This window comes from Aquarana catesbeiana, linkage group LG01, assembly GCF_042186555.1.
Source record: "Aquarana catesbeiana isolate 2022-GZ linkage group LG01, ASM4218655v1, whole genome shotgun sequence".
Classification (NCBI taxonomy): domain Eukaryota; kingdom Metazoa; phylum Chordata; class Amphibia; order Anura; family Ranidae; genus Aquarana; species Aquarana catesbeiana.
The window spans coordinates 214,007,218-214,017,703 of NC_133324.1; the positions used below are offsets into that span (position 1 = coordinate 214,007,218).

General features: G+C 57.2%; 1 protein-coding gene across 1 annotated transcript in view; it reads right to left on the reverse strand.

The window, feature by feature from the left end:
* The window catches only part of ALDH7A1 (aldehyde dehydrogenase 7 family member A1), a 70,001-nt gene extending 60,123 nt beyond the window's left edge, over positions 1-9,878 (reverse strand). Inside the window, exon 1 of the mRNA XM_073624791.1 lies at positions 9,627-9,878. Within this exon, the coding sequence (XP_073480892.1) occupies positions 9,627-9,818 (192 nt within the window). The 5' untranslated portion in view covers positions 9,819-9,878. The remainder of the gene's footprint in view (positions 1-9,626) is intronic.
* Positions 9,879-10,486: the final 608 nt, after the last annotated feature.

The window sequence follows — 10,486 nt, forward strand, 5'->3', positions numbered from 1 at the left end:
ATTTTCTATGGTTAGATGGAAAAAGTGAGAGATTCCTCCATCCACACAGTTTAGCGAACTTGGAGAAATCTGTTGCACTTTTTCCATTTAACCATAGAAAATCTGCAGATAATCTATAGGTGTATGGCCAGCTTTACCCCAGGCTCACACCTATGCGTTTTTTAGTGCGGTTTGCAGAAATCACTACAGTCCATTTAACAGTTTCCTATGGTACACGTTCACACCTATGCGCTTTGCGGCCGGTGCGTTTTTGGAAAGGGTCGGGGACTTTTTTCCCACGATTTGCGGGTAATAGACTTAAAACGGAACCACACCAGAAATGCAAGTGTTGCGTTTGTGATGTAGTTTTTGATGTGTTTTGCAGTTTTTATTGTAACACTGTATATAGCTGGTTGCTAAGCAGGGGGCTGGGAAGTCGGCCGCTGCGTCCTTAACAACCGATGAGTCATCAGCTGTCAGCAGAATATTAAAAAAAAAAAAATATGAAGAAGAGCTGCTCTTCTTTTGTGGCCGTCTTCCTCCTTGGTGTTGTCACCCACTGTGTGGCATCTCTTATATAGCCATGGGGAGTGGCCATCCAACGGCATCACCTGGAGAGCCCGTCTCTTGTGACGTCACAAGGGGCAGGCTTGCCGGGCGAGGTCGTCAGATGGCCACTCCTCATGGCTACATAATGTACATCTGAACGATTCAGAGGTGAACTGGGTGAAAGTGTTGTGGTCAGATGAGGCCAAAATCAAGCTATTTGGCATTAACGCAACGTTTGGAGGAGGAGGAATGCTGCCTATGACCCCAAGAACACCATCCCCCCCCCCACCGTCAAGCATGGAGGTGGAAACATTATGCTTTGGAGGTTTTTCTGCTAAGGGGACAGGACAACTTCACCGTGTCTTCAAAGGGATGGACAGGGCCATGTACCGTCAAATCTTGGGCGAGAACCTCCTTCCCTCAGCCAGGGAATTGAAAATGGGTCGTGGATGGGTATTCCAGCATGACAATGACCCAAAACACACGGCCAATGCAACAAAGGAGTGGCTCAAGAAGAAGCACATTAAGATCCTGGAGTGGCCTAGCCAGTCTCCAGACCTTAATCCCATAGAAAATATGTGGAGGGAGCTGAAGGTTTGAGTTACCAAACGTCAGCCTTTGAAACCTTAATGACTTGGAGAGGATCTGCAAAGATGAGTGGGACAAGATCTCTCCTGAGATGTGTGCAAACTTGGTGGCCAACTGCAAGAAACGTCTAACATCTGTGATTACCAACAAGGGTTTTGCTACCAAGTCATGTTTTGCGAAGGGCTCAAATTATTTCACTCATTAAAATGCAATTCAATTTATAACGTTTTTTTCTGGATTTTTGTTGTTATTCTGTCTCTCACTGTTAACATAAACCTACCATTAAAATTATATACAGTCAAGTCCATAAATATTGGGACATCGACACAATTCTAATCTTATTGGCTCTATACACCACCAAAATGGATTTGAAAAGAAACTAAGATGATGGGCTTTAACTGCAGACTTTCAGCTTTAATTTGAGGGTATTTACATCCAAATCAGGTGAACGGTGTAGGAATTACAACAGTTTGTATATGTGCCTCCCACTTTTTAAGGGACCAAATATAATGGGACAATTGGCTGCTCAGCTGTTCCACGACCAGGTGTGTCTTATTCCCTCATTATCCCATTTACAAGGAGGAGATAAAAAGGTCCAGAGTTCATTTCAAGTGTGCTATTTGCATTTGGAATCTGTTGCTGTCAACTCTCAATATGAGATCCAAAGAGCTGTCACTATTAGTGAAGCAAGCCATCATTAGGCTGAAAAAAAACAAAACAAACCTATCAGAGAGATAGCAAAAACATTAGGTGTGGCCAAATCAACTGTTTGGAACACCCTTAAAATGTACCGGTGAGCTCAGCAACACCAAAAGACCACGGAAAACAACTGTGGTGGATGACCGAAGAATTCTTTCCCTGATGAAGAAAACACCCTTCACAACAGTTGGCCAGATCAAGAACACTCTCCAGGAGGTAGGTGTATGTGTGTCAAAGTCAACAATCAAGAGAAGGCTTCACCAGAGTGAATACAGAGGGTTCACCACAAGATGTAAACCATTGGTGAGCCTCAAAAACAGGAAGGCCAGATTAGAGTTTGCCAAACAACATCTAAAAAAGCCTTTACAGTTCTGGAACAACATCCTATGGACAGATGAGACCAAGATCAACTTGTACCAGAGTGATGAGAAGAGTAAGGAGAAGCAAACGAACTGGTCATGATCCAAAGCATACCACCTCATCAGTGAAGCATAGTGGTGGTAGTGTCATGACGTGGGCATGTATGACTGCCAATGGAACTGGTTCTCTTGTATTTATTGATGATGTGACTGGTGCAATATTATCTGCTCATATTCAGCAAAATGCTTCAGAACTCATTGGACGGCGCTTCACAGTGCAGATGGACAATGACCCAAAGCATACTGCGAAAGCAACCAAAGAGTTTTTTAAGGTAAAGAAGTGGAATGTTATGCAATGGCCAAGTCAATCACCTGACCTGAATCTGATTGAGCATGCATTTCACTTGCTGAAGACAAAACTGAAGGGAAAATGCCCCAAGAACAAGCAGGAACTGAAGACAGTTGCAGTAGAGGCCTAGCAGAGCATCACCAGGGATGAAACCCAGCGTCTAGTGATGTCTATGCTTTCCAGACTTCAGGCTGTAATTGACTGCGAAGGATTTGCAACCAAGTGTTAAAAAGTGAAAGGATGATTGTTAATCTGTCCCAATATTTATGGACCTGACTGTAGACTGTCAGTGGGCAAACGTACAAAGTCAGTAGGGGATCAAATACTTTTTCCCCCTCACTGTATGGACACTGACTTAGGCTGGGTTCACACAGGTTTGGCTGCAGTTTGTAGTCCGGTTACCTGTGCGTTTGTGTTCACCGATTCAGGTGCAAATTTTTCCCTGAATTTGCATCTGAACCGGACCCCAAAAACACACAGGACCCTTTTCAAATTCGCACCGCAGCCACCCCGGACATGTGAATCGGTTCCATTGAAAGTCACATGTAATGCGACTTGGATGCGGTGTAAAACACATCCAATTTGCATATATGTGTACCCAGCCTAAAAAGGTATGTTGAGTAGATACTTTCATTTTTCATGCTCCTTGTGTCTGCATTTAAAGTGCACACACAGACAAGCTGAATGTACACAAGCAATATTTACACTAGCTGAGCATATGGGGATAGGGATAGAAAAGGCAGAGACCATAACTTGCATTTGCAAATTTGGTATCCTGCTTAGTATTCCTCACTCTTCATTGTATTGTTCAGTCACCTGAGCAAACAAAATACCCAGTACTTCTAGGCATGGTGGAGCATGTAGTAGCAAACGTGCAAAAATTGTGAATTAAAAATATTCATTAGTCTGTTCGACCTAGAATTATTCATGAAAACGTTCAAAGTGCTTCTGTAACCAGTCCACAGCTTCCGGTGCCCTTTGAAAAAAGACTAAGCCTACAAGACAGAATAGATCACAGTGTAACAATTTGAATCCCTACAAAATATCTATTCCAATTCAATGTATCAAAGAATCACAAGGAGAAGCTTATGGGGGGGTCAAGCATTCAAAAATGCATGAGCCATATAAAAAGAACACAACAAAATGCCTGGTCTCATTAGTCTAAGACAGTGGTACAAGTGACTCATCTAGATACAATGAGTCATTGCTGCATAATAACCCCTCTGCATCTGTATTATCCAACTGACTAAACATGGATTTCTTAAGGGGCTGAATAAAATAAAATGAAGTTGGGACCACTACAAAAAAAAAAAAAAAAAAAAAAAGCCTAGCTGCTGCATCCAGGGCTCCATTAGCAGTGATACAGCAGTGATTAATCCCATAGAAAATATGTGGAGGGAGCTGAAGGTTTGAGTTACATGGTTAGAAGGTTAGATTCCATGGTGGATCAGTACAAACTGTAAAGATCAAAGCAAAGCCTATTAGCTTATGGAGTAGGGCCATGGAAACAGCAATGCTGATGTGCATACTCAAGTATATGCAAACCCAATTACCCAAGTCTTAGGTCCCTTTCACACGGGGCAGGTCCGCTCAGCAGGTATGGCTCCATTGATCTCCGCTGAGCCGGCAGATGACAGGTCCGTCTGTGCTCATTGAGCAGGGAGGGATATGTCAGTGCCCCACTCTCCTCTATGGATCCGATAAGCCAAGACGGATCGCGAACATATCGCCATACATCCGTTTTGAGCGGATCAGATGGCAGACGGGTGTCAGCAGACACATCTCCGCTGACATCCGCCTGCCCATAGGAGTCAGTGGGTGACCCGTTCGGATCCACCTGTCTGGGCTTATATGAAAAGGGGCCTTATACAAGCTCATGAATAGAAACATCATCTGCAGCTTTCATTTAATTCCTGGTGATCTTGCAACAAAAGGTTCAGACACTTCCTGCTATAGGGGGACAACGCTCTGTCCTCATCTCTAATGCCGCGTACACACGGTCGGACTTTTCGACCGGACTTGTCCGACGGACCAAATCCGGCAGACAATCTGATCGTGTATGGGCTTCACTGGACCTTCAGCTGACTTTTCCAGCCACAAATCTGACGGACTTTAGATTTGGAACATGCTTCAAATCTTTACGTCGTAACTCCGCCAGACCCAGAAATCCGCTCGTCTGTATGCTAGTCCGATGGACAAAAACCCACGCTAAGGCAGCTATTGGCTACTGGCTATCAACTTCCTTATTTTAGTCCGGTGTACGCCATCACGTACGAATCCGTCGGACTTTGGTGTGATCGTGTGTAGGCAAGTCCGGTCGTTAGAAAGTCTGTCGAAAGTCCGTCTGACGGACTGTCGGACTTTTGTAGCTGAAAAGTCCAACCATGTGTACACCTTAGTTCTCCTGTGTTGTCAATTAGGTTTCCCATAAAAATTACAAGTGGCTGCTTTAGTGCCCATGATGAAGGCACAGCCCACTACTGTCACCATCAGGAAACCCATCCTGAGAAATACCATGCAGCCATTGCTAGTGTCTGCATGTAGAAAAAATGTGGCTGCAAAGGATTAGCAAAACTAAGATGCAACAAAGCATATTAAAAAAAAAATTATATATATATAAAGTTTTTTTTTTTTCTGGAAAACCACTGTTACCCAGTTAGAGTTTATGTTTACTTTCAGCAAACCAGTTACAAATAATCTCTGCTGTTCTTGCAACAATAAGACACCAAGACTATTTGGTTGCTATGGGTTACTGCACATTCCACATTGGCATTGCACTCTCTGCCTAAACCTTTAAAGTAGCCATATGTTAAACTGTAGACTGGACCCGGACTGAGCGACAGCACTATGCGGAGCACCAGCCAAACAGTCCCCAAACCAGGATCCTCCCTCTATGGCCACCGGTGACCTAACATCAATTGATGTCATGTGCATGCCGCACAACAGAGCATCACAGAAGGACATAGTTAAACTTCCTCCTGTAATGATGACACCCGATACAAAAGGGGGGTGCACCGATAGACACGCCCGGTGAGTGGGGGGGATGCACCGATAGACATGCCCGATGCACGTGGGGGGGGGGGCTTGGCTCCGATGGGGGCAGCCGATGCGCGGGGGGGGGGGGGGGGGCTTGGCTCCGATGGGGCAGCCGATGCGCGGGGGGGGCTTGGCTCCGATGGGGGCAGCCGATGCGCGGTGGGGGGGGCTTGGCTCCGATGGGGGCAGCCGATGCGCGGGGGGGGGGCTTGGCTCCGATGGGGGCAGCCGATGCGCGGGGGGGGGCTTGGCTCCGATGGGGGCAGCCGATGCGCGGGGGGGGGGGGCTTGGCTCCGATGGGGGCAGCCGATGCGCGGGGGGGGGGGGCTTGGCTCCGATGGGGGCAGCCGATGCGCGGGGGGGGGGGCTTGGCTCCGATGGGGGCAGCCGATGCGCGGGGGGGGGGCTTGGCTCCGATGGGGGCAGCCGATGCGCGGGGGGGGGGGGGCTTGGCTCCGACGGGGGCAGCCGATGCGCGGGGGGGGGGGGGCTTGGCTCCGACGGGGGCAGCCGATGCGCGGGGGGGGGGGGCTTGGCTCCGACGGGGGCAGCCGATGCGCGGGGGGGGGGGGGGCTTGGCTCCGACGGGGGGCAGCCGATGCGCGGGGGGGGGCTTGGCTCCGACGGGGGCAGCCGATGCGCGGGGGGGGGGCTTGGCTCCGACGGGGGCAGCCGATGCGCGGGGGGGGGGCTTGGCTCCGACGGGGGCAGCCGATGCGCGGGGGGGGGCTTGGCTCCGACGGGGGCAGCCGATGCGCGGGGGGGAGCTTGGCTCCGACGGGGGGCAGCCGATTGCGCGGGGGGGGGGCTTGGCTCCGACGGGGGGCAGCCGATGCGCGGGGGGGGGGGGGGGCTTGGCTCCGACGGGGGCAGCCGATGCGCGGGGGGGGGGGGGGCTTGGCTCCGACGGGGGCAGCCGATGCGCGGGGGGGGGGGGGCTTGGCTCCGACGGGGGCAGCCGATGCGCGGGGGGGGGGGCTTGGCTCCGACGGGGGGCAGCCGATGCCGCGGGGGGGGGGCTTGGCTCCGACGGGGGCAGCCGATGCGCGGGGGGGGGGGCTTGGCTCCGACGGGGGCAGCCGATGCGCGGGGGGGGGGCTTGGCTCCGACGGGGGCAGCCGATGCGCGGGGGGGGGCTTGGCTCCGACGGGGGGCAAGCCGATGCGCGGGGGGGGGCTTGGCTCCGACGGGGAAGCCGATGCGCGGGGGGGGGCTTGGCTCCGACGGGGGGCAGCCGATGCGCGGGGGGGGGCTTGGCTCCGACGGGGGCAGCCGATGCGCGGGGGGGGGGGGCTTGGCTCCGACGGGGGCAGCCGATGCGCGGGGGGGGGGGCTTGGCTCCGACGGGGGCAGCCGATGCGCGGCGGGGGGGGGGGCTTGGCTCCGACGGGGGGCAGCCGATGCGCGGGGGGGGGGGGGGGCTTGGCTCCGACGGGGGCAGCCGATGCGGCGGGGGGGGGGGGGGCTTGGCTCCGACGGGGGGCAGCCGATGCGCGGGGGGGGGGGGCTTGGCTCCGACGGGGGCAGCCGATGCGCGGGGGGGGGCTTGGCTCCGACGGGGGCAGCCGATGCGCGGGGGGGGGGGGGCTTGGCTCCGACGGGGGCAGCCGATGCGCGGGGGGGGGGGCTTGGCTCCGACGGGGGCAGCCGATGCGCGGGGGGGGGGGGCTTGGCTCCGACGGGGGCAGCCGATGCGCGGGGGGGGGGGGGCTTGGCTCCGACGGGGGCAGCCGATGCGCGGGGGGGGGGGGGGCTTGCTCCGACGGGGGCAGCCGATTGCGCGGGGGGGGGGGGGGGCTTGGCTCCGACGGGGGCAGCCGATGCGCGGGGGGGGGGGCTTGGCTCCGACGGGGGCAGCCGATGCGCGGGGGGGGGCTTGGCTCCGACGGGGGCAGCCGATGCGCGGGGGGGGCTTGGCTCCGACGGGGGCAGCCGATGCGCGGGGGGGGGGGGGGCTTGGCTCCGACGGGGGCAGCCGATGCGCGGGGGGGGGGGGGGGGCTTGGCTCCGACGGGGGCAGCCGATGCGCGGGGGGGGGGGGGCTTGGCTCCGACGGGGGCAGCCGATGCGCGGGGGGGGGGGCTTGGCTCCGACGGGGGCAGCCGATGCGCGGGGGGGGGGGGCTTGGCTCCGACGGGGGCAGCCGATGCGCAGGGGGGGGGGCTTGGCTCCGACGGGGGCAGCCGATGCGCGGGGGGGGGGCTTGGCTCCGATGGGGGCAGCCGATGAGCGGGGGGGGGACACGCCCCGACGGGGGCAGCCGATGCGCGGGGGGGGGGGGGAACGCTCCGACGGGGACACCCAATGCACGGGGGGGGGACGCTCCGACGGGGACACCCAATGCACGGGGGGGGGGGACGCTCCGACGGGGACACCCAATGCACGGGGGGGGGGGACGCTCCGACGGGGACACCCCGACGGGGACACCCAATGCACGGGGGGGGGGGGGGACGCTCCGACGGGGACACCCCGACGGGGACACCCAATGCACGGGGGGGGGGGGGGGGACGCTCCGACGGGGACACCCAATGCACGGGGGGGGGGGGGACACGCTCCGACGGGGACACCCAATGCACGGGGGGGGGGGACGCTCCGACGGGGACACCCAATGCACGGGGGGGGGGGGGGACGCTCCGACGGGGACACCCAATGCACGGGGGGGGGGGGGGGGGGACGCTCCGACGGGGACACCCAATGCACGGGGGGGGGGGGGACGCTCCGACGGGGACACCCAATGCACGGGGGGGGGGGGGGGACGCTCCGACGGGGACACCCAATGCACGGGGGGGGGGGGGACGCTCCGGACGGGGACACCCAATGCACAGGGGGGGGGGGACGCTCCGACGGGGACACCCAATGCACAGGGGGGGGACGCTCCGACGGGGACACCCAATGCACAGGGGGGGGGGGGACGCTCCGACGGGGACACCCAATGCACAGGGGGGGGGGGGGACGCTCCGACAGGGACACCCAATGCACAGGGGGGGGGGGGAACGCTCCGACGGGGACACCCAATGCACAGGGGGGGGGCGCTCCGACGGGGACACCCAATGCACAGGGGGGGGGGGGGACGCTCCGACGGGGACACCCAATGCACAGGGGGGGGGGCGCTCCGACGGGGACACCCAATGCACAGGGGGGGGGAGGCTCCGACGGGGACACCCAATGCACAAGGGGGGGGGGACGCTCCGACGGGGACACCCAATGCACAGGGGGAGGGGACGCTCTGACGGGGACACCCAATGCACAGGGGGGGGACGCTCCGACGGGGACACCCAATGCACAGGGGGGGGACGCTCCGACGGGGACACCCCAATGCACAGGGGGGGGGGGACGCTCCGACGGGGACACCCAATGCACAGGGGGGGGGGACGCTCCGACGGGGACACCCAATGCACAGGGGGGGGGCGCTCCGACGGGGACACCCAATGCACAGGGGGGGGGGGGAGGCTCCGACGGGGACACCCAATGCACAAGGGGGGGGACGCTCCGACGGGGACACCCAATGCACAGGGGGAGGGGACGCTCTGACGGGGACACCCAATGCACAGGGGGGGGACGCTCCGACGGGGACACCCAATGCACAGGGGGGGGGGCGCTCCGACGGGGGACACCCAATGCACAGGGGGGGGGAATGGGGGACACTACGATGGGGAGGGACACCCAATGCACGGGGGGGGGGGGGGGACGTTCCGACGGGGAGGCATGCCTATGCGGACAACCAATGTAAGAAGGTGCTCTGATAGGGACACCTGATGCAAAGGGGGAGGGGGCGGCACTCCAATGGGGACACCTGATATAATCCTGGCACAATAAGATGTAGTCCTCTGATGGAAGAACATGTTGTTGGCTCTCCTATGATTCAGTCTCCGGGGGATCTATGTGCAGAAGGGACATGTATGTGTACAGAGGCCAGTCCATGTATGATCCCCAGATGATTACATGCCTGCTCCTCACAATGTTCTCTGCCATCACATCCCCCATACAATAGTCTCTGAGGGCGAGTTGTAGACATGCACCCAATATGCTGTGTACACTGTCAGGGGGGGACACAACGTGCACCTACCTCTCCTCTTCCTCCCCATGTCCCATTGTACACCCCGTCGTTGTCTTCTCCCAGTCCCAGCTCCTTCAGCCAGGAATACTGCGGCTGGTTTATGAGTAGAGAAGACATCGCCGCCAGCCGCCTACAGCACGGGGACAAGATTCTTCTTTTCAGTAAAATCTGCCTGGAAAGAGGAAAGGTGAAGTGCAGCATGGTGGGAAGTCAGCCTGGCAGCTGGGACTGCTAATAAGAATTAGGATAGGAGACCCACCTCCAGCTTTCCGAGCGTCCTGATTGGTCAGACCAAGGGTCGGCCCACACATGTCATATCAGCACGGATTGCTGATATGAGTCACAGCTCCGGAGCACTGCCACCTGCTGGACATATCCTGCCTACCTTCTTCTTGAGTTCATAGAACCATTAGAAGTATCATTGTTCAGTCCTCCAGCCAAACAAATCTTCATTCAGCAGAGTAGTGGCAAAGCCTGAATGTGGGATTAAAGTCCACCTTCACCTTTTCTAAGTACTTTATTTAGTTTTGTTCCTCTCCTATTTAAAATAATTGAATAATGAAAGCCCCCCGAAATACTTGTGCCCATAGGTGAGAACTTGCCAGAGCTGACCTGGCTGACCCAAAAGGGGAAGTTCCAGGTAAGATTGCCACGGCGATCGATGAGCATTTCCGACCCTCCTCCTTCCCCCCGCTGCCTTCTGGGACACACACAGGTCTGAGAAGACGGCGGGAACATTCAGAACGTGCAGAGCGACTCACGCCTGAAGGCTTCACTGCTAGTTTCCTTTACTTACAATGCCGGCGCCTGCACCCGAAGCCGACTGACAAAGCGGCTCAGGGTGCCAACGTCGCTGGATCCCTGGACAG